Consider the following 23,510-nt stretch of genomic DNA (forward strand, 5'->3'; position numbering starts at 1 on the left):
GGTCACTCTGGAATCGAGGGTAACGAAATTGCTGATGAACTGGCAAGGGCTGGATCGACATCAGACCTTATAGGACCAGAACCATATTGTGGTATCAACTGGGCAGAAGCTAAATCCAGGGTAGACCAGTGGGAACATACTCTCAGAATAGCTTACTGGGAAAATAATCTGAAACTTCGTCAAGCCAAGAGGTTGGTTAGACCCTTTACCTACAAAAAGGAACTGATTAACTTACGGAAAGTAGATATCAGGAAAATAGTAGGCTTTCTTACGGGCCACTACTATCTAAACTATCATCTTAACAGAATTCAACTCCTCAGGGACACTGAGTGTAGACTCTGTCTTGAAGATGATGAAACAACGGAGCACTTATTGTGCGAGTGCGTTGCACTGGCTAGAACCAGAATGCAAATTTTCCACCGTGATCAACTGGATCCGGAAGAAATAAAGAAAGCTCCTATTACAGATATACTAAGGTTTATACGTATAGCAGAAAAATTGTTGGAAGAACATGGCTTTCAACCAACTCCCTTCCAAAGGCAGAGAACAACTAGGCAAACTAGAACCTGATGTAGTGGTCGGGCAACTTTCGCGGATGATCAGAAGGATCATCCATATTAAATTAGGTAGCTTGACACAAAAGATCTTTTAGGTCGCAGTGTCGGTCATTGGACCACCTACTAGGATAAATTAATACTAGACCAAGTAAGGTTGCTTTAATAACCAATTTCTTCCATACAAATTATTGCCTCTCATCAAGTGAACCGGATTGTACCGTACACAATATATCTTTCAGGTCGCAGTGCTAAATCCCCACTTCAGGTACTAGGAGGACCGACAAGTAATGTCATTTCTGCGCATATCAAAGTTTCTTTACCGTTTATGAGTTCATTGCGTAGTTGAAAAAGTCGTGCATGAGACATTTCAAACATTTTTTTAGTTGTGGTTAAATTTTCTTTCGCCATTTTGAGTGAAAAGGTTCATATCCGCCATTGCATGCTTATGGAGTTAAGCAACGGTTGCTGCCAAAAATATCTTCGATGTTTACCCAAGTGCCTTAGAAACTCCTAATGGCCAAAGGTTGTTTTCTAAATTCAGATTCGGTCTTTCAGACTCTCATCGATCAGAAAGACCAACAATTTTAGACAACGGAGTAATAAGAGCGGAAGTGGAAGCAAATCGAAGAACTGCAAATACTCTATACCAACCTTGGTGGACCATCCAAAATCGTCCCACGACAGTCGGTTCTACTTAACCGGAACGACTCGGGTTTATATCCAGCCAAGGATTATCACTTCACCAGCATTCCCCGTACATATATGGGGAATTTTTATGCTACTACAAAAACAATAACCATCCAAGAACATTTGCAATAAATTGATAAAACAGAGCAGGAGTTTGGTATCCGCATAATCTATCTGAAGAAAACAGAGCTAACTGATCCACGACATGCAACTTATTGTTTTAACGGTACAATACAGAACCGTCTATTGATTGCTGGATCACTGCAGATGGAAAATGGGTACTGTATGATAATTCAAGATGCAAAAGTCAGTGGCTCCCCCGAATGAACCGCCACAAAGGACTGCTAAACCACAGCAGGAACGACCCGGATTTATATGTCCCATTAGGTGTTTTGAGCGGGACCTTTAAGTCCCATTAGGTCTCTATATCATACTAATAAATAAATACCAAATAAGTTGGATGTTTCGTATCAACTAAAATAATATGTATTTCATTTATTTGAAAAAAAAATAAGTACAATTATATTTCATTTAAAAAAATAGAATATTCACAAGAAAACAGAAATTGATTCAAGCACAGCCACGTTTAGAAGCAAACTGAGCGGCCTCTGTTTACTAATATATTTTAGCATAAAAAACACAGAACCGTTACCTTAATGGAAAATTTAGTCCCAATAGGTCCGAAAGGGTTAAACCTGGAGAAACTGTTAATGGAATCCTTTATTGTGAAGCATTAGATCGAGTAAATCAATCATTAATGGAAAGAGTCCGGGGATTATCAATAAAAAAAGGCGCTCTTTTACAACACAATAATGCAAGAAGGCACTGCGCAAGAGAAACGCTGGAAAAAATTAACAGATTGAGGTGAGAGGTACTGCCACACCACTATACTTGCTCAACACTGCGCCATCGAATTTCCATTTATTCCGTTCACAGCAACACCTCTTAACAAATAAAAAAAAACATTCCCATGGCAGCCGGTTCTACGTACCGGAATGACTCGGGTTTTTCCCGACCAAGGGCTGCCGCCCCAGTATACTAGCCCTGTCTAGTGTAACTCATATCATCCCCCGCCTTACGTCACAGGAGCAAACTCCCGCAGCAATCCTGCTCCAAATACTTCTCCTCAGAGCTGGAATCGAATCCAACCCTGGGCCAGAAGTATTCTACTGCTGCGTCTGCCACAAACGGCTTCACCCGAACTCAACCTCGGTTAGGTGCAACAAGTGCAACGGGTGGAGCCACCTTAAGACCTGCTCGGGTCTTAAGTCACATAGGGAGTGGTCCACACGGTATGTGGCCAAGTGTTGCTCCCGCCAGCAGGCGTCTAATGCCTCCACGGCTAACACACCCCCTGATAGGCCGGCACTACCAACCGCCACCACCACAAACACCTCCACGGTGAGGAGCCTATCGGAGCAACACAACTCCCCCTCAACCCCTCCCCTTCCTTCCAGCTCCAACCCCAGTGCGGGGACAAACCAGCAGCTCCTGGTCCCCCGCACAGTCTGTTCCGTGTGTCAGGCCGTAATACCTCGGAATCTGGTAACAGTCCAGTGCAATTCCTGCAATGGCTGGTGCCATTTTCGGAGATGTTCCGGCCTGCGCACCACCCGTGAGTGGACAACTGCCTACGTTGCCCCCTGCTGCAGAGCTCTGCACCCACAACCGCCCCCGGAGGCGCGGCCGCCCATCACCATCAGGCCGCAACAGCCACAGTGGATTGCGCAGCAGGCCCAACGCAGACAACACCACGCGTCCCTCACCCCCCGGATTACACTGACCTCGCCGAGAAGCTTCAAGCTTCTCCAACTAAACTGCAACGGACTTATGAGCAAGGTCGACGAGATAGTCGACTTTATGAACCGGCACAGTATCAAGATAGCTGCGGTCCAAGAAACAAAGTTGCACGCTAGGTCATCTCTGATCACCAGGGATGGCTATAACGTGCACAGACGTGATCGCGAGCGAGACAATGGTGGTGGCCTAGCGTTTATAGTCCACCACACTGTGCAGTATCGTCTTATCGATGAAGGAATCGACCCCAGGGACAGCACCTTAGAATGTCAAGGCATAGCTGTCCGGTCAGGCGATTCCGAGCTCGAAATATTTAACATATATATACCCCCTGTCACCTGCTGCCCGGCAGGATATCACCCTGATATAGGTGCGCTCCTCAGAGGTGAAAACCGATTGGTTGTAGGTGACTTTAATGCGCATCACGATCTTTGGCATTCAAGCCTGCCAAATGATCGTAGGGGACAGCAACTGGCAGAGCAGATAGACGACTCGACATTCAGCACAGTGAACGACGACGCCCCCACCAGGGTAGTGGGCAATTGCAGCAGCTCGCCTGACCTAACAATTGCTAGCGCTGGTCTGATAAATAGCATAACGTGGCGACCTATGCTATCGCTTGCATCAGACCACTTGCCCATTATCGTCTCGATCGAGAGACCTGACGATTTCGTTTCCGCGAATCACCGGTCCTATTTTAACTTTAAAAAAGCTAATTGGGCCGGCTTCACGGAATTTACTGAGGACACCTTCGCCGCTCTTCCCATCCCCACTGATGTGCGCGTAGGCGAACGCGCATTCCGCAAGGTGCTCACAGCTGCTGCGGCTCGCTTCATCCCTGCTGGAAGTTATAAGGACATTCGTCCTCATTTCCCAGCCGAAGCAGCCAGTTTAGCGAACGAGCGTGATCACCTACGCCAGGCCGATCCCGGGGATCCCCGCATAAGGGATCTCAATTTGGAGATCCGGCAACTGGTAAACCAGCATAAGCGGACAAAATGGGTTGAGCACTTGAAGACCTGCAACCTCACCTCTGGGGTGAGCAAGCTCTGGTCCACCGTTAGGTCTCTGTCAAACCCGACGAAGCACAACGACAAGGTGGCTATCACCTTCAACGGTTGCACTTCGTCGGACCCGAAGCGATGCGCGAGCTACTTTAGCCGGCTTTTTATATTGCATTCTCCGGGCGACAGAACCAAGCGTCGTGCTACCAGAAGGCTGCACAAACTGAAGAACAACAGTGCGCCACTTACTTTCTCCAGCGATGAGGTTCAGGGGGCCATCAAGAGTTCGAAATCATCGAAAGCCATTGGCCCTGACGGCTTAAACGCGCTGATGCTGAAGCATCTGGGACCCCTGGGAGTAGGATTTCTCACAAGGGTTTTCAATCTGTCCATGGCCACTCTCATCATCCCTGAAAAGTGGAAAGCAGGGAGAGTGGTCCCACTACTGAAACCTGGGAAACCCGCCAACCAAGGGGAGTCTTATCGGCCGATAACTCTCCTTTCCCCAGTAGTGAAGACACTTGAAGCCCTCCTACTCCCACTCTTTACGAAACACCTGGCCCCAGCCCCACATCAGCACGGTTTCCGACGAGTGCACAGCACCACCACTGCACTCACCGCCATAAACGCCCAGATAAATCGCGGGCTTAACCAAAACCGCCCGTGCGAGAGGACTGTCCTAGTAGCGTTGGACTTGAAAAAGGCTTTCGACACAGTCAGCCACTCCACGCTACTAGATGACATTTATCAGTCGACACTCCCGCCAGGGCTGAAGAGGTGGTCCGCGAACTACCTGAGCGGTCGGCACTCGTCAGTGATTTTTCGAGATCAAATGTCAAAGCAGAGGAAGATTAAGCAAGGCGTACCGCAGGGTGGTGTCCTTTCACCCTTGCTTTTTAACTTCTACATCTCGAAGCTCCCCCAACCACCAGCGGGAGTTTCCCTGATCTCATACGCTGACGATTGCTCGATAATGGCGTCGGGCAATGACATCGATGGCCTGTGTTCCAAAGTGAACGTCTACCTCACCGACCTTTCTCGCTTTTTCACTGCGAGGAATCTACAACTTTCCCCCACCAAGTCCACGGCGACCCTTTTCACCACCTGGACAAAGGAGGTCAAGCTGCCCCTTAAGGTAAAAGTCGACGACACACCAATTCCGACTGTGAATAACCCCAAAATTTTGGGTGTAACCTTTGACAGCTTGCTCTCCTTCTCTGCGCATACAACCGCAATTGCCACTAAAGTCCAAAATCGCAACAAGGTCCTCAAATCGCTGGCCGGCAGCACTTGGGGCAAAGACAAAGAACTGTTGCTTTCGACATTTAAGGCAATTGGCCGGCCGGTTCTCAACTATGCTGCGCCTGTCTGGTCGCCTGGAACTAGTGATTCGCAGTGGACTAAGCTACAGACCTGTCAAAATACCGCCATTCGGACAGCGACCGGGTGCCTCCTGATGTCACCTATACAACATCTTCACAACGAGGCACAAATGCTCCCAGTTGCGGAGCACAATAAATTGCTCAGCAAGCAGTTCCTGCTCGGATGTTACCGCAGGTCTCATCCCTGCAGACACCTGCTTGAGCCCGAGCCGCCTCCCAGGCACGTCAGGAGACACCTCTTTGACTACGCTGGCGATATCCAGAACAAGACCGACCGTAACCTACTGGACCGGACAGTATTTCGACAGTCTATAAACGACATTCACCGGGAGACCGTTACCACCTTCTTAAACTCCCGTCTTGTGAATGCCGTAATTGGAGTCCAACCGCCACCCATCGCAGATGAAGAGCTCCAGCTTCCCCGTGAGACCCGTGTAACATTGGCACAACTACGTTCTGGATACTGTAGCAGGTTAAACTCCTACTTATCCAGAATCGACCCCGACATACCAAACACATGTCCGGCATGCGAAGGTACCCCGCACGACTCTAACCACCTCTTCACATGCCCCCTCAAACCGACTCATCTAACCCCCCTCTCCCTTTGGACCCAACCTGTCGAAACAGCATGTTTCCTGGGCCTACCCCTAGATGAGCCAGACGACGACGAACGATGATATGACTACACTGACAGGGTTACCTATGCTGTTAACAACAACACCAACAACAACAAATAAAAAATTCAAAATTTGGTTGATATGAAAAATGCCATTTCCAGATACTTTACTGAAAAACCAGTCAGAAATTTATTTATTCGAATTTACTGTAAAAAACGGCATTATTTTGTGGTCCTCCTAATATTGCCCCGTATGATGCTTTATATTATATAACCGTCATTGTGTAAGAGTTTGTTTGATCCCAAAAAATAACAGGTAACCCAAATAAAATTTCATTATCCCTCCGTTGGGCACCCGGGTCTGGCCAAACTTTTTCAACTTTAGACGTGAATTTAACAATTTTTATTATATATAGCTAACGACCAGGTAGCTTGCTAAAATTTAATTTTCTATCGATTTTTGAATATAACGAAAAAAAGGTCAGGAGAGTTAAATATGCGAGGGTATACAATTTAGCTGTCCTTACTTGTTTTTACACATCATTTCTTCGATTTCAAAACTTGCGTTTTAAACGTCTTCTAGGAATAAATTAGTCTAGTGCAGAAAAAAAAAGAATTGAACCCTTAATTAAAAAAAATAATTATAGTTATATTTAGTACAGTTCAAAACAAGAACGTCAACATGACCTTTTCGCTGACTTTGCAAATGCCTAATATTTATACGTAAACTTACCTGAAAGTGCTTTACTTTCCATTTATTTAATTTTTTGCAGTAATTTCATACAGTCTTTGTATTAATTAAACTATGTATTTGGTCTTCTCTAAATTTCGACAATTTTACATTTTATTTATTTTATGCTTTCATCAATTTCTTATTTTGCGTGTAAAATATTGTTTTAAAGTTAGGCTTTTCATTTAAGAAAAAATTATATGATAATTAATATTACTTGTATAACAATACGAAAATTATCATAAGTTGTTAAAAAAGAAGTAAACGTTATTATTAAAATAAAAATTAATACCCTTGGGAGAGAATTACAGTATTTTTTCTCTGCGGGTCTTGAACGTTGTCCTCCTGCAAATAAATTCGTTCGTTGGTTATAATTAAAATCAGATTTAAGTAAACTAAGTTGGAAATTTTAAATCTACCTTTTTGCCAATCAATGATTTATGAATATGTGGAATGACACCACCACCAGCAATGGTGGCTTTAATCAGACTATCCAATTCCTCGTCACCACGAATGGCCAACTGCAAATGACGCGGCGTGATACGTTTGACTTTAAGATCCTTTGAGGCGTTACCTGCCAACTCCAAAACCTGAAAGATAAAAAAACAAAATGTGTCAATCTGAATGAACATTCGTATATACTCATATTACAGAAAAATAATTAAATTTCTACCCCCAATTGATAGAAAACCTGAAGGCGACCAAACCAAGAGAATAAAATTTTAAGAAAAAAATACAAATACTCCAAATATAAACAAAAAAACAATATTTGCCATTTTACTGCAAAACTTAATATTAATATTTTAATCATTTTCCAAAATAACTTCGAAATTGTTGATATATTAATTAAAACAAAAACATCACTAACATGGTGTCAGAGTGATACTCTCACTCTGGTGTACATAAGGAAGTGGTAGCTTAATCGAGTTCCAACAGAGTTTAGGAAAATTTATAAATGTTTAATTGATCTTAAATACAATCAAGATTGTAATAAGTGGGGAATTAAACCCGGGGGAGAATAATGCACGGGGTATCGCCTCTCTCCATTGCTTTTCAACTCCTACACATTAAAATTTCCTCCAACATTACCGATTTCCTTTTCTAAGTTGCCAATTGCTCGATAATTGTGTCCGGCAATCGGAGGCCTGTGTTCAGAGGTGAAGTACATATTATCTCTGGAACTTTCGTGACTTAATCCACGACTCCTCTATTTACAATTTGGACGAAAGTCATACTATGATGATGATGGGGGTCACTTATTATAGTTTGACCTCCTTTTCGGGGCATACAACAGTCACCACCGCTACGGTCCTGACGTCGCTAAACGGTAGAACTTGGAGCAAAGACTAAGAAACGGTGATGGTAATATTTCTGGCTCTAAATTATGAGGCGCCCATTTGATCTCAAACTACGAGATGTCGATTTGTTTCCTCCAATACGGCACCTACATAGTGATGCATCTTTGCTCCCAGTAAAAAAAAACAGAGATTCCTGAGAAAACATTACCGTAGGAATCACCAGAAGATGATGCTGGGCTACCTTCTAGTCACATCAGGAGGCATAATTTAACTTAAACTATGTACGAGAACCACTGGACCTTCCAGCGTAGACAGCCAATAAGGTATTCACCAATTTCATGAACTCTCACTCGCCGAATGCCTCCAACAGAGTTCAAAGAGGAGGCATCACTCCACTCCAGACGAAGAGTTTCAGCTACCTCGTAAGACAACAATTACCTTTGGACAATTACGTTCCTGATGATTTATTAGATAAACTTGACCACAGAGCGGACCCTGACATGCTATGCTTAACGAATACCACATCGTTAACTTATTGTTTGCCATTTAAATGTTGTTGACGAAACATTCCATTTTAGCGGTGTATTTTAATCAAAAAAATGTATAGTGTTTAAATCTGAAAGTTTTGGATCTAACTCAGATGTTAAATATCTTAAAAGGATATAACTATTTTGTTCTTTATAAATATATTAGTAATTGTTTAAAGTATAGAGAATTAATTCTAAATGAATTTACTTAGTTCCAAATTGAAGTAAGCCTAAAGCCAGATGAGATATTCGACCGATAATTTCACTGCGCTTAATAGAGCTTAGTAATCTGCTACAACAATCAAGACCGAAAACAAAATTTCCTAATTCCCTTGTTTACATTTGAACACACAAATTTCTTGTCAAAACAGGATCCGACCATTATTAAAAATGCTTATCAAGTGGAATTTAAAATATACTAGCAGTAAGGGCGAAATACCGGAAAATTTAATATCTGCGTAAATTATATAAAACTAAACCAAACTATAATATAAAGAAGTAAAAATATTCGGTAATTATTTAGAAGAGCGGCCCTTCAGAAAATCAATATTTTTGTAAAATTTTTTCAATGATATCAATAAAATGTATTGTAAAAGAGTGTTTAAGATCGGGGGAACTATACTTTTATGTAGGATTTACTGTTAATATGAATATCAAATCCGGCGGGCGACACAACAAGAATTACCGCTTGAACATTATATAAGTGTTTTGAAATGTTGTCCAACTCCGGCTACGCAATCCACAGTATTTTTGCGTAGAACTCCTTTTCGCGTGGGCGGCCTTCGGCCGCGCTTCAAAAAAAAAAACCCTCATCAGTCCAACTCCGGCTACGCAATCCACAGTATTTTTGCGTAGAACTGCTTTTCGCGTGGGCGGCCTTCGGCCGCGCTTCAAAAAAATAACCCTCATCAGTCCAACTCCGGCTACGCAATCCACAGTATTTTTGCGTAGAACACCTTTTCGCGTGGGCGGCCTTCGGCCGCGCTTCAAAAAAAAAAAACCCTCATCAGTCCAACTCCGGCTACGCAATCCACAGTATTTTGGACTGATGAGGGTTTTTTTTTTTGAAGCGCGGCCGAAGGCCGCCCACGCGAAAAGGAGTTCTACGCAAAAATACTGTGGATTGCGTAGCCGGAGTTGGACTGATGAGGGTTATTTTTTTGAAGAGCGGCCGAAGGCCGCCCACGCGAAAAGCAGTTCTACGCAAAATCCTACATAAAAGTATAGTTCCCCCGATCTTAAACACTCTTTTACAATACATTTTATTGATATCATTGAAAAAATTTTACAAAAATATTGATTTTCTGAAGGGCCGCTCTTCTAAATAATTACCAAATATTCTTTTTAGTTTCTTTCCAATAAGCAATATTTAGAAAAAAAAAAATAGGAGAAAAAAATAAAAGCAAACAAAAATAAAAAATGGCGGGCGAATGACGCTAAAAAAACAACTCTAAAACGCTACTTTACAAACTGACAGTACATACAGCGTGAAGAGTACAGCTATTACACACACATATATATGTAAAAAACACATACAAACGAAAATGTTTGCTTTTACTACGCGCGCACGGACGACAATAGGTATGTATGTATGGAAACCCGAAAGCTATATGGGGGGAAATTTGGCGCGTTTATGTACAATTTTTCATTTTTAACGAAACTTACTTCTGCGGTCAAGTACTCCAGAATTGCAGCTGAATAGACGGCGGCCGTTGCACCAACGCGACCATGCGACGTAGTGCGACTTTTCAGATGGCGATGTATACGACCAACAGGGAACTAAAATAAATATATTTACATTATACTTGAACTTTATAAGGATAAAAATAAAACCATTCGAAAGTTAACTGCTTCGCGTACAATGTAATAGTCGCTATATACAACATATGAAAAAGGCGCGAAAACAGCAAGCATTCGCGGTACAGCCGATAACACTTACCTGAAGTCCCGCCCGTGCAGAACGGGATACTGCCTTCGCCTTTGCTTTACCAGAATCTTTACCTGCTTTACCTCCAGCCTTAAAAGAAAAAACACACATGATTCGAGTAATATTATATTTTTAAATACAAAATTAGCGCCAATTTGCCGGAAAACGCTGGCCAATGTGAGGTTAAACACGAACATTTAAATTGAGACTTGAGAAGCGTGAAGTCGCCAAAACTATTGTTTTAAGCCATCTCGTGTATTCGTTTGCAGCATAAATTCAAAAAGCTAAAGTATCAGCTTTCAGTCTTTATCACTACATTTCACAATGTCCCACAGTACTTCGCAGCACGCGCACACATTTACGACGTCCATTGGCTAACGCCAGCAAAATGCATTATTCTCAGTTTATTGTTCTAATTTACAAAATTTACCATTTTATTAATTTTCTAATTTTATTCACACGCAAAACAGAAATGCCAACAAATTATTATAACACTTGGAATGAATATAACACTCTATCTGAATTTTTTCATAGATTTTTCTTAGCGCGACAGTTTTTTCCTTGGGCAGAGGAACGTCAAGTCTGAACACTACGAAGTTTTTTTCACGAATGACGCGTTCGCGCAAAGCAAAACACTTCGTGGCGTTTAACGAACACTTTTAGCTTAAGGGTTGTATTTCTAAATTAAAATACCCTAATTAATATCTTTAAATGCCCACAATGTTTTAGTGGTATTCATTGATTTTTGTTTAATTGTTATTTAATTGAAATATTATATATTTATAAATACTCATATTGCAAAATCGAAGCCACTAGCAGTGGAGGCTATAGGCCTGTTCAGCTTTTCTTGATTCAACCAGGCTCATCCATATAGAGAAATTATAATTGGTCACTAATGCATTCTATTTAGAAACAATTCCAATGTGCCATACAGATTTTCTAATGTCTTATTGTCCCATTATATATTATATATTCATCTGATTTTGCATTATTGTTTGTTAATAAAAATCTTTTGAATTCTTGAACTGTCCTGATTAATGAAAGCTTTTTGTACATTTGCTTTCAATGTTTTATTACGCATGCAAATTTTACAAGCAATGGCACTGAATGTGTAAACAAACACCATCTCATTAATCTCATATAAGGTGAGTTCACTAGCACAACATATTTACATGAATTTCACTTTTGCAATTTGTTAGATGAATTGTCTAAAACGACAACATGGAAGCAGGATGCTTTAACATAGCAACCAAGAAATCCCAATAACAAAAACAAATCAGCTGCTTTATCAAATTCCTATTATATGATAAAGAATTTAGTATTACCCTTCAGATAGATAAAGAAGAAAGTGCTACCTTACAAAACAGTAAAAGTTGAACACGGCTTTAAATTTTCACTGGAAAACAGCTCCACTTTCTAAACTTAGTTTAACTTCAGTTTGGTTGAGTAGCTATCGCAATCAACCACTAATTATTAGTGCTCTGTTACACATAATTTTACATAACTTAGCCAACTTACTATATCAATAACTCGTGTTTCTGGTTAGCCTAAATTCTACTTAACTTAAAAAAAACATAGAGAACAGTAGGTTTTAGTTTCTTACGTTATGTATTTCACGTAAATTGAGAGCCGTGAGATAATCAAACTTCCATTTCATTTTTTCATCTATTTTAAACAATATTTCTCCAAATAGAAATATTATACAGAATAGATTTTTCGTAAAAATATAATTCATATGGAAACGCGTTAAAACGAAAATAAAAACAAAACAATAAAACAATCAAACTAAACATTGTAATTCTGAACGATGGGAAATATAGCTGGTGCACGCTGATGTACCGAGTAATAACCTCTAAATTTCTAGGAAAATAAAGTTAAGCTAAATACTTTAAGTATTGGATAACAAAGCTACACGGGGGTTTTCAGGTTTACAAAACAGCCGTTTAGATATGACTTGTCTACATTGTAAAATATCGTCTATGAAATGCAACAACAATGTATTATTGAAGATATATTATCACTTTCGTTTAAGTAATGGAAGAAAACAGTTGACTTAAAGTAGCCATAATTCCCTCGGGAGCTCGGATTTTTAACGTAAATTTCAGATTTTTAACGATATTCCAAGAATGATAAATTACAAGATTGCGCATTACACATGCTCATTATTTATTCGTTTTTCAATAAGCTGTTCTTGTCACGTCATTTTATTCAACAACTACAAAATTCAGCAACTGTCATATTTAATGACGTATCTATCCTCGCATATGAAATCATCAGCACAAAAAATTTTCCCAAATAATCACGTTAAGAGTGAAGTTAGTCGAAAACGCAAAATTTATATTTAAATGATTTTTGTATTCACGGAATTTTGTTGCGAACTGAAGCCGCCAGCGAACATCTAGAAAACAGCTGTTTCCCTTGTGTATGAACAATAATCATTTACAAGCAATAATAGTAAGAAAATCGATGCTGATACAAATTGTAACTTTTCCGCTGTAGCTTTTGGGATTGCTACCGCTAGGATGTTTAAGCCTAAGCACTTGTCAAATATCAAAAAACAAATATCATAACCAAAGCCAGGCCGAATTCATTAGAGCGCCTTGCTGTTTGAACATATCATTTTTCAAATGACAACCAGCAAATATAATCGTCATATTCGTGTATACAACTGGCACGGTAAAATGAAAATTAAGTTCTCAAACTACGAAATGACAGCTGATGTTAAGACAGAAATTTGTAAGCAGATATGTTTAACATAGCTTCTTGAACAAAATCTGTAGAAGGTGTGTATGTGGGGTTAGAATAAATAGTTTACTCAAGAATAATAGAATACAAGGCATCGTAGAATTCCCAGCACTGACGTCACGGCCAATTGTGGCAAAGGGGAACGAATTTTGGTTATGCAATTGGTCCGTAGAATGTTAAAATCTTTAAACAAAAATTGCAAGTCCAATGACCTTTAACAAAATTCGAAATTTTAGGCACCAAATAAATAGAAATTAATATGTCTTGAAATGAAAATAAGGAAACTTCAAATATGCGTAACTCCAACTGGCAAGCATATTTCATATTTTCACACTAGATATAAAATATTTTTTTGTGGCATCACCTTTGGAGTTGCCAAGAAACACAATAAAAAAGAAAAACTCAAACAGAATTCAACGGTTCGATACAAAGCGCATACGGATTGAAAAATTGGCATCGTTCTAAAAATTGGCGCCTTTGCTATACCATTTTGAAACTTAAAAAGATTTTTGCAGAATTGCGAAGATGCCGCGCGTAAATAAAACAAAAGCAGGCACAACTGGCGCATTAGCGGGAGGGGGCGTTGCAAAAAAAGTATCTGCTCCTAAACGCAATAAATTGTATGCAATGCCAGAGAAGATTGCTGAAGATACTATTCTGACTGATTTGTCCAAAGGGCAATGGTCTATTGGATCTTCGATTGGAACTGGTGGATTTGGTGAGATCTACGCCGCTTGTCGTCTTGGTGAAGAAAATTATAACTACGTTGTAAAGTGTGTAAGTAGTACAATGGAAACATGGTGAAATTACAAAGAATTCATAGCTTATATTAATCCATAGGAGCCACACGACAATGGTCCACTATTTGTGGAAATGCACTTTTATAAGCGTAATGCTAAATTAGAAGATATAAAACAATTTCAACGTGACCATGGTTTGAAAACCCTTGGCATGCCATACATAATTGGAAATGGCTCAGTCGAGTTACAGGGAATAAAGCACCGCTTTATTGTTCTGCCCCGCTATGGTAGTGATATTCAGAAACACTTTTTAGCCAATGGACGCCGCTTACCCGAGGGAACAATCTACAGGCTGGCATTACAAATGTTAGACGTGTACGAGTTTATACACTCGTCTGGTTATATACACGCTGATTTAAAAGCTGCTAACATTCTATTAGGATATGGAAAAGATGGCAATAGTCAAGCATACTTGGTTGATTATGGACTAGCTTCGCATTACACGACAAAGGAATTTAAACCGGATCCGAAGAAAATGCACAACGGTACTATTGAGTATACATCTCGCGATGCACATCTCGGAGTAGCTACAATGCGTGCAGACCTTGAAATTTTAGGCTATAATATTATAGAATGGTCAGGCGCTCAATTACCATGGGTAAGGGGTAACCTACTGACAGCACCGCCAAAAGTGCAAAAGGCTAAAGAAGAATTCATGGCTGACGTAGATAATTGTTTAAAAACTTTGTATCCTAAAGGCGTACCAGGTAGGTCATAAAATCTTGTATATCAACAATTTGATGTGTACCATTCAATGCTTTTAGTTTCTATAGCGGAATATATGAAGTATGTAGCCAAAATGAAGTACGATGAAAAACCAGACTATGAAAGATGTCGTAAAATTTTCATCAGTGCACTAAAAATTATGAAAATACCCAATAGTGGAGAATTGAAATTAACTATGAACGGTGATAATAATAATCCCACGCCCTCAACAAGCAAAGCACGCTCTAAAGTACTTAAAAAGCGTACTTCAGTGGAAATGTGTGCAAGTGATGACGATGACGATGATGTAATATTTGAAGAAAAGAAACCTGTTAAAAAAGCACCACAGAGGCCGCTGAAAACTATTGCCAAACGTTCGCCAAGAACTGTAGCCAGTCCAACGAAACCTATTTCTCCTGTTAAAAATGCATCACCTCGTAAACATATCTCAACTCTGCGGGGTTCACCTGAAACTAAGAGTATATCCAAGTCGACGGCAAAAGCAATGCCTGATCGGAAGCGCCGGTCTTCGTCTTTCTCTCCTGCAAAGGTTATTCGCAGTTCACCCTTAAACAAGAAAGCAAAAACAACGCCACATGAAACCGACAATGGCCACAGAACTCGTACTCCAAACACGTCAAATTCGCACACAACAAGATCAACACCGATTGCTGCAAGAGCGAATATAAATTTCAGTCCTGCGATTTCATTGTCAACTTCGCGACCAGGAAAAACAATTGTTAATGATAATACTACACCTGTGCCACGAACAGGTAAAACTTATGAATTCAATTTTGAATTAGATGTTAGTATGGACGCTAATGTTATAGTTAACGTAAAACGTAAGAAGAAAGCAGCAACGACTCATGCCGCCGCTTCTAAACAAAGTTCTAAGCTAGCGCGTTCCAACGGCAAATCCACAACACAGAGCGATAGCTTTGAGGAGAAAAAAAGTACACCAGTTACACGAGTGAAAGTGCGGAAACTGCCTAGTGATGATGCTTCCGACAGTCCACGTACACCAGCGGTTACTGTTAAAAAATCGAGACGTGTGGTTTCATAAAGAACTATCGCTGTTATAAATGTTGCATTTGTATTTTCATAAAACCCTAATACATTCATTCTTTTTTATAATTATATATGTAATTGTTTCTTATACATACAATTTTTGAAACCTTTGAAATTTGTTGGCCTATACATTAAATAAATATTTGTTTGTAATTGACACTTGAACACCTACCTCCATTTTTATCACACCATCCTCCGGCTAGATGAGACCGACTTGATACTGCTCGTACTTGCTGGATTTAACACGTTTAGACATATTTTTTGGACATAGATTAGTATTTGTATAGGATGGAGTATTTATTAAACGAAAAGGTACAGAAAAAGTTTGATTATTGTTTAAACTTAGCCACTTCGCAAATCCATAGTGTAATAATACAAGGTGTGTCATGCTGTTTTAAGTTCTTATTTACATTTTTGAGATAATTAAAAATAAAACGAGGCACAATTAAAGCTGTTTAACTGCGACGTCTGTCTACTGTAAATAAATGTCATTGCTACCCATGATTCGACTATAGAATCACGATTGCTACCTGTATCATTAAGCTATCCGCAAATCATCTTATTTATTTATTTACATGAGTTATTACACTTAAAAACTAAGCGCTGGCTGCTAGGGCTTTCGGTCCCGTTGAATACTCCCAGTATTTTCACGGCGCTCTAGATTTCGATTTACAGCTCTTCGGCGAGTTTCCATATATTTGAATCTACTTTCTGTTCCTTGTGGTTGTGTATCAAGGATGATAGATGATAGCATATCAAGTAAAATGTAAAATATTGCCAATGGCCATCTTCTAGTTCGTGGAACTGTGGCATAATTGGAATAGTTTGGGCTGAGTTAATCAACATACAGTAAGTATAACTTCAAGTTTCTTCGTAGTTTTATCAACATTTATGATTAAATATTTAAAATCGCTAGCAAATAAAAAAAAAAGTTCTTTGACGCAATTTTTTCTCATTGTAACTGTTAATTTTTTAACAAACGCATGAACTACAGAGAAGAGCCCATTGCCTATAGTTACATTTTTGTTTGAACCTTCAATGACAGAAATGAGGAGCATCACTGCCTGGTTTTCTTAGAAGTTGATTTGAATTTGGTAAATTTAGTCCAGAATCTTTGCGTACGCAAATTTAATCGGTAAACAGGTATGCTGATTTATCATCTGTAAGCCACTGATTTTTCAAGACGTATTTGGCCGACTTCTTTGCCATGGACATTTTAAATTTAAATGCACAGCTTTCAATGGCAAAAACAACTTCACATCTCCCAATGACAGAGTAGAGCTCAGAAATTTTCGGTTGTTGCTTTTGTAATGGTGTAAGAAGATCTCTATAAAAACCGCGTCCTTCCTGCTGTCTTGCAATCTACAATAACTCATTTCCGTTTTCAAATTGTTCCTCTTTATTTGTACAACCTATCTAATAGTTCCAAAAATAATTCGCTTTCCACACAATTTGTAGATGTTTAAAAATATTATATACTAATTGTTTCAACGTACAAAGTTCTTACTCTATTTCCTTCGTATTGGTAGTATAATTACAAAATCAAAAGCGGTATTTACGTAAATCACGTTTCCGTAGTTTATTTTGACTTTCGTTTGTTGCTGTCGTGGTGTTTTGATGATGACTTCGATGAAGATGATTTGCCGGAGGAAGAAGAATGTGAAGATGATTTCTTCGAGGAATGTGAGGAGCTCTTCTCACTTGCACTAACAACATTGAAGGTTGGATTAATGGCGCTGCTAGACGATCCAGACTTAGAACTGCTTGATGACGGTCGCTCCTCTTTATGAGATCTAGAACTTTTATGGTGATGGTGTCTACTTGAAGATGTTGGCACTTGTACCGATTGTGCAGTGGACGAACTAGGCACCTCTTGCTGTACAATAGCAAACGGAGATGATGAATTCGATGTGGATGATGAACGAGATGATGAAGCCGAAGACTTTGTTTTCGATACCAATGCAATTGGCTCTTCAATTATAACACCGGCTGCCTTACTAGTTGAAGGTTTATTAAGGCAATTATCGCATTGCCAATTGTGCTCTTGCCCCTCAGATGTTTCTTCGTCGGTAATAGGTGGTTTGTGACACTCCTGGTGGTAAAGCGTTCCGCAACTTGAACATTCGATCAAACGATTAGTAGCGGTGAAAACCATTTCACCGCAAACGGCGCAATTTAAGTCTCCGAATTCTTTTAGATTAACATCTTCATCACCACCAGTCAGCATTGTGCTACCGACGTGTGCACCATCATCTGAGTCCAAGATAGTGTCGGGTGAATCTGATATAGTTTTAGCAGGAGAACCGGTTAAATTAATTACTTCGTCGACATTTGGGTCCTGCTCCATAGTTTGCGGATGCTCCTGAGGTGGTGGTGGAGTTGCAGCGCGACCAGGAAAGTTTGCTTCAAGCTCTATTAAGTTCTTGCTCATATTGTTGGATATCATAAGTTCTGGCCCATAACGTTGTTTTATAGCTTCATCCAACATTAATCGCAATTCAGCAGCCGAGTTTGGATGAGGAGAGTACAGCAATCTGATTGCTTTTCGTAACATCTCCATCTCATTAGTACTTGCAGCCATTGCTTTTCGCGATAACAAAGTTTTGGGCGGTAAATTATGTGCTAAGTTATTTAATATCAAATATTCATTAAATTTGTATTAAAAAATGGAAACTATCTTAATGTTGTGTTATCTATGACTGATACAAAGAACAGCTGTTGTGTTACTATAATTCCAGGGTTGCAGTGATTGTCAGGAATAGCTGTAATTTAATACATGCAGATAATAAATTGCATTTTATTTCCTTTGCAAAGTGCTACAAAAATTCACAAATTGTTAAAATCTGTTATATTTTAATCAAAAACTAATATTTTCCAAACGCAAGTGCATAGCTGCTGGCCATGAGCGACCTTAATTTCTTTTCCATGCACTTGCGTAAACTGCAATAACCGGCAAACTGTAAACGAGGCATATGTCAAAGCTTTTTTATCATCTTATGTCATTGCAGTTTCTGTGCAAATTGCAATTGGTTTGGTTTATATTAACGCAGCAGCTGACTTTTAGAATATTTAATAAAATTTGCGATACTAAACAAAGCGTTTATCGCCTGATGTAGAAATTTTACGCGCTTATCAAGATCTTTTATTGATTATGATAAGGCAATGACATGTCCATACTGTAATTCGACAAACCATATCGCAGGAAGATATTGAAAACAAATTTCATTTTGCTGAGTATTAATAAACAAATATAAACCTCGCCTATTCAGAGACAATAAGTTTGGAATAAACGAATCGATAAACAGCAAGTGCTAATTGCAAGATTCAATAAAGCGCATGAGAACTAATGATTCTAGTGTATATCAAATGAATTTCATCATAATATAATCGTGAAGAAAATTGGCTTTTTATCAAGAAAACAAAACGCGATGAGTAAGTTAATCACAATAGCTGTGCTAACTTTGGTTGTTATAGAGTGCTGCCATGGGGAAAATAAGGATCCATTGGTAAGTGCAGATATTTTTTTAGTCATCCGTAAGTGTTTTCATCCATTTTCTATTTTGATCATTTTCTCAACGCCTGCCTTTTTATTCTGAATCATTTATTGTCTACTCTATCTTATTCGCATTACCTCTACGAATGATGCCACCTTCTATAAAGAATTCTGTAACTGCGCAGCCACCTAGATTAAGAAATGCTTACACAGTATACTTATAGACATACACTATATTCGTGCAAAATAATGAAAACTATAAATCAGACAAAACATTTTTTTATTAATAATAATAACAAAAAGCGACAATAAAATGGGAGTATGTCTTGCTTAGTTGGCTCAATACTCTGATGGCTTCTCTAAATTTCTTTTTGCCTCTAACTGTGCGAAACTAATCAATTTGAATGTTAAATGTCCTGTAGATTCACCCAGCTCTAAAAATATTTGTGTAATTCTATTAGGCAGTGTTGTTTCCGGCTGCACTTAAATTTATGCACTGAAATCGTCGCTTGCTTTGATGCAGAAGAGGAGCAGGGAATTCAGCAATTATATAGAAAATTAAAATTTTTCTTTTAGCAATGATATTAGAACAAAAAATACCCTAAAACTACCAAAGATTTTTTTGCCTAATATCATTTCTTAATTTATTTGTCTGTACGGTCTTATTTTTTATATATATTGTATATACATATATAATTCGAGGCATACCATCACCTGCCGGGTAGCGGCCGCTGTTAGAAACAACAACCACCCAATCTGCACGGCGGCTGATTTATTGATTATGTTTGCTGTAACATTTTTCATTGGGTAAATTTTTCAATTGGCTCCTACCTTTAGAGCCAGTATACGTCATGTCCTTACGACATATCTATACTTTCTACTAAATTATCGTAACATCTGTCAAATTTCTGTTTTGACTGCGCCCCGACTTCTCACGTGGACAATTTGCCGTCTTAAAATTTAATTCAAAACAAATCAGATCGCTGCATTTCACATGCAAATGCCAAAATACGGAATATCAGCTGATGTTACTGGGCATTTCGATAGTACATTTTTGAATGCTTTCAAGTTTAATTTCAATGAAATCATGAACTATTTTAAGTCATATTTTGCCAACTTCTGTGAAGCAATGGGCTGTCATGTTTTGCATGTTTGACAGCCATTTTTTTTGTTTTCTGGTGACGCTCACATTGGCAGTTTCTTTGGTAATTTTAGTTTTCCAGACTGTGCATTTCCCTTCTCTGCAAAAAATGATCCACCTAGAATCTCGGCGTCTTTTTTCCTCTTCATCGCATAAATTAAACAATCAAGAGCTCAGGTACAATGTACTTACTTGACTGTATTTTCAAAATGACGATAACATAACATGGCAATGCGAACACTTCAAATATTGCCTCAATCAAATTTGACAGTTGTTGTAAAATGAACAATTGAGTGTTGAGATCAAGGTGGATTTATTAAGGTGACAGCATTCACCCAGCTGAATTTTTCGCCGTAGGTATGGCTTACGTCAAAATGATATGCTTTGTTTGTATGTATTGGTATGTTCACATTCGTAAATTTAGATTTGATTACTGATTTTGACGTGATGCTTGGACCAAACGCAACAACAAATACATGTAGGGTTTTACTTATATGTGTTTGCTGTCACCTGTAATAAATTCGCCTTGGTTGAGATGTTGAGTTAAGACAGTGATAGCAAATAATTCGTACGATAGATTGGCTTTAACAGTGGTAATTTGCGGTCTCCACTTGACATATCTGTCTGACATAACTATCTGACGTTTTATTCCATTTCGTGGTAGGCTTTCAATAACTACTGAGAATTTTCAAATTTCTTGAACTTTTTTCTAATCAAATATTAAAAAAAAAAAAACAAATTTAAAATAAAATTGCATACTTGGAACTTTAAAATAGAATACAATTTTTTTAATTGGATGTAAAAGTGGTTATTCGGAAAATTTACGAGACTTACTTTAACGTAACTTCTATTTTTAGATTTTTTAGTTCCGTAGTTGATGACAGTTTCTCTTCAGTTCAGTTTATCTCTTTTAAGTAAAAATCTTAAAACCATATTCTCTTTCTTTTTAGTTCAATATATTCCTCCTCCGAACATTCATCAATAATTAATATTTTGAAGAATTTTTTTCGCTCATTATAATTATAGTACATTCAATCGATTTTTCAAAAATTATGGAAGTATATGTGCGTTTTCTTTCAAAGTGATGGCTGAAACAATGTTACGGCGGCTATCAACCATGTTTGTAGCTTAAAGACAATGTAGCGTGTATGCCGTACTTTAGCAAAGTGCTGTATAAATGAAAGCTTAAGCCGCAATTAGTGGTGCCTTAACTTAGCCATAACCGTAACCACCATCAGCTATTCTGAAATATATGGGTATCGCTGTAAACGGTTATAGGTGCTGCACCATAGCGCCGCATCCATAAGCGTAGCCGTATGTATCTATTTTTTGGAATTTTGGTTTTTCCCCTAAGCAGCTGTGAAAACTTTACATTTGTTTTGATATCGTCACGGTAAAACTTACGTTCGTTTTTCCACTTCAATTGCTTTATCATTTTTGGCCTGCATTGACGTTTTCTTCGCATTGACAACTGTTTATGAACTGAAAATGCCAAATCTAATCAATGCCAACGTCAAAGCAAGACGTAAAGTTTATCAATTCTTATTTTTGTGCGTGTATTGACAATTAGCACAAGTAAACAAATATTTCGAAAATTGTAAGCACGAGTGAAATTCAAGTATCAATTTCACAAATATAGTAAAAACTGATTTTTAGATTATAAATTTTTCTAACTTTATGTTGCATTTTCAACTCAAAGCGTTCGCTGCTAAATTTTCTCGTGTTACCTCAAATTGGAACAAATGGGAAAATTATTGTTCTTAACTGTTCACATTTACATTTTTCTCTTCTTTTTTATAGAAAATATCTTTAAAGGATTGAATTAAAAAAAAAAAAACGTTAACTTTATGTATATAAGCATTTAACCACCTGAGACCGCCGATATGACCAGGGATACCTTAAGTTAAGTTCTTTAGCGCCATCAATCGGAACACAGCAGACGTTCGTCGGTTAAAAGTGAATATAGGCTTTGTTTTGTTCATTTATTTATCGGTCTTTTGCTAGGTGCCAATCATTATAGGTAATTCTTTATGGCGGCCGCTGTAGCCGAATGGGTTGGTGCGTGACTACCATTCGGCATTCGCAGAGAGAACGCAGGTTCGAATCTCGGTGAAACACCAAAATTAAGAAAAAGTTTTTTTCTAATAGCGGTCGCTCCTCGGCAGGCAATTGCAAACCTCCGATTGTATTTCTGACATGACAAAGCTCCTCATAGAAAAATCTGCCGTTCGGAGTCGGCTTGAAACTGTAGGCCCCTCCATGTTGTGGAACAACATCAAGACGCACACCATAAATAGGAGGAGGATCTCGGCCAAACACCCAAAAAGGGTGTACGTGCCAATTATATATACTATATCATCATTATACGTTAAATCATTATTATTCTTATTGTTATAATTATTTTCATTGGGAAGGTGGAGAGAGTTTGGTTTTAGGAATAAGAAGTTATACCTAGCGTTAAAAAGTAGCAATCAAACAGGTGGATTAGCAGCCTTAGTCTTGAGTCTCAGTAGAATGAGTCTCAGGGATAGGTATTTACACACAAGAATGATATGATTCATCGAGATGTATCGAAATATTAAAGCTGATGGTCAATTTCCGAATGTGAGGGTTTATGGGAAAAATAGTTAAGGCTGTTTTGCAAATGTCTGATCAAGCGCTTAATCAGAACGTAATCGGTATATCGCTAAAAAAAAGCGATGATTAGTTATATCTTATGTCAATAATGTTCTGATAAAGTTTACCGAACGATAAACTGCCGATTAGCAGTTACACAAAACAAAAACTAAAATATAAAATTTTGTTTGGCAATTTCAAATATTATATGCAATTTTGTTTTGTCATGGTTGAATCCCAAAAATTTTGCAAACCCCCTTTACACGGGCTATTTTTAGTTCATTAAGAGCTTAGTACATAGAAAACGTTTGATATTTAATACATGAAATGGAACTAAAACTTGAAATGATATAACTTGGCCCAATGTTCTTACAATTCCAAATACTTTAAAATTCAGATTTTATTCGCTCACAATAC

General features: G+C 38.6%; 4 protein-coding genes across 5 annotated transcripts in view; 2 read left to right on the forward strand and 2 right to left on the reverse strand.

The window, feature by feature from the left end:
* Positions 1 to 6,831: 6,831 nt before the first annotated feature.
* LOC129235860 (histone H2A.v) lies at positions 6,832 to 11,134 on the reverse strand. Its single transcript, XM_054869913.1, has 5 exons — positions 10,956 to 11,134; positions 10,538 to 10,615; positions 10,264 to 10,377; positions 7,193 to 7,363; positions 6,832 to 7,118 (listed from the first exon to the last, which is right to left on the reverse strand). Exons 1-5 carry the CDS (start codon positions 10,956 to 10,958, stop codon positions 7,059 to 7,061), a joined length of 426 nt encoding a protein of 141 aa, XP_054725888.1. The 5' UTR covers positions 10,959 to 11,134; the 3' UTR covers positions 6,832 to 7,058.
* Positions 11,135 to 13,683: 2,549 nt separating this feature from the next.
* Positions 13,684 to 16,330, forward strand: LOC129235861 (nucleosomal histone kinase 1). Of its 2 annotated transcripts, XM_054869915.1 has the most exons (4): positions 13,684 to 14,047; positions 14,111 to 14,777; positions 14,835 to 15,548; positions 15,606 to 16,330. In XM_054869915.1, exons 1-4 carry the CDS (start codon positions 13,796 to 13,798, stop codon positions 15,836 to 15,838), a joined length of 1,866 nt encoding a protein of 621 aa, XP_054725890.1. In that variant the 5' UTR covers positions 13,684 to 13,795; the 3' UTR covers positions 15,839 to 16,330. The 2 variants fall into 2 exon arrangements, with proteins under 2 accessions (XP_054725890.1, XP_054725889.1); XM_054869914.1 differs by having other exon boundaries at positions 14,835 to 16,329.
* Positions 16,331 to 17,218: 888 nt separating this feature from the next.
* On the reverse strand, positions 17,219 to 18,651 carry LOC129235865 (integrator complex subunit 12). The gene has a single exon (XM_054869922.1). It carries the CDS (start codon positions 18,422 to 18,424, stop codon positions 17,423 to 17,425), a length of 1,002 nt encoding a protein of 333 aa, XP_054725897.1. The 5' UTR covers positions 18,425 to 18,651; the 3' UTR covers positions 17,219 to 17,422.
* Positions 18,652 to 18,872: 221 nt separating this feature from the next.
* Positions 18,873 to 23,510, forward strand: part of LOC129236925 (cation-independent mannose-6-phosphate receptor) — a 190,083-nt gene continuing 185,445 nt past the window's right edge. Inside the window, exon 1 of the mRNA XM_054871231.1 lies at positions 18,873 to 19,349. Within this exon, the coding sequence (XP_054727206.1) occupies positions 19,272 to 19,349 (78 nt within the window). The 5' untranslated portion in view covers positions 18,873 to 19,271. The remainder of the gene's footprint in view (positions 19,350 to 23,510) is intronic.

This window comes from Anastrepha obliqua, chromosome 1 (assembly GCF_027943255.1).
Source record: "Anastrepha obliqua isolate idAnaObli1 chromosome 1, idAnaObli1_1.0, whole genome shotgun sequence".
NCBI classification, from domain to species: domain Eukaryota; kingdom Metazoa; phylum Arthropoda; class Insecta; order Diptera; family Tephritidae; genus Anastrepha; species Anastrepha obliqua.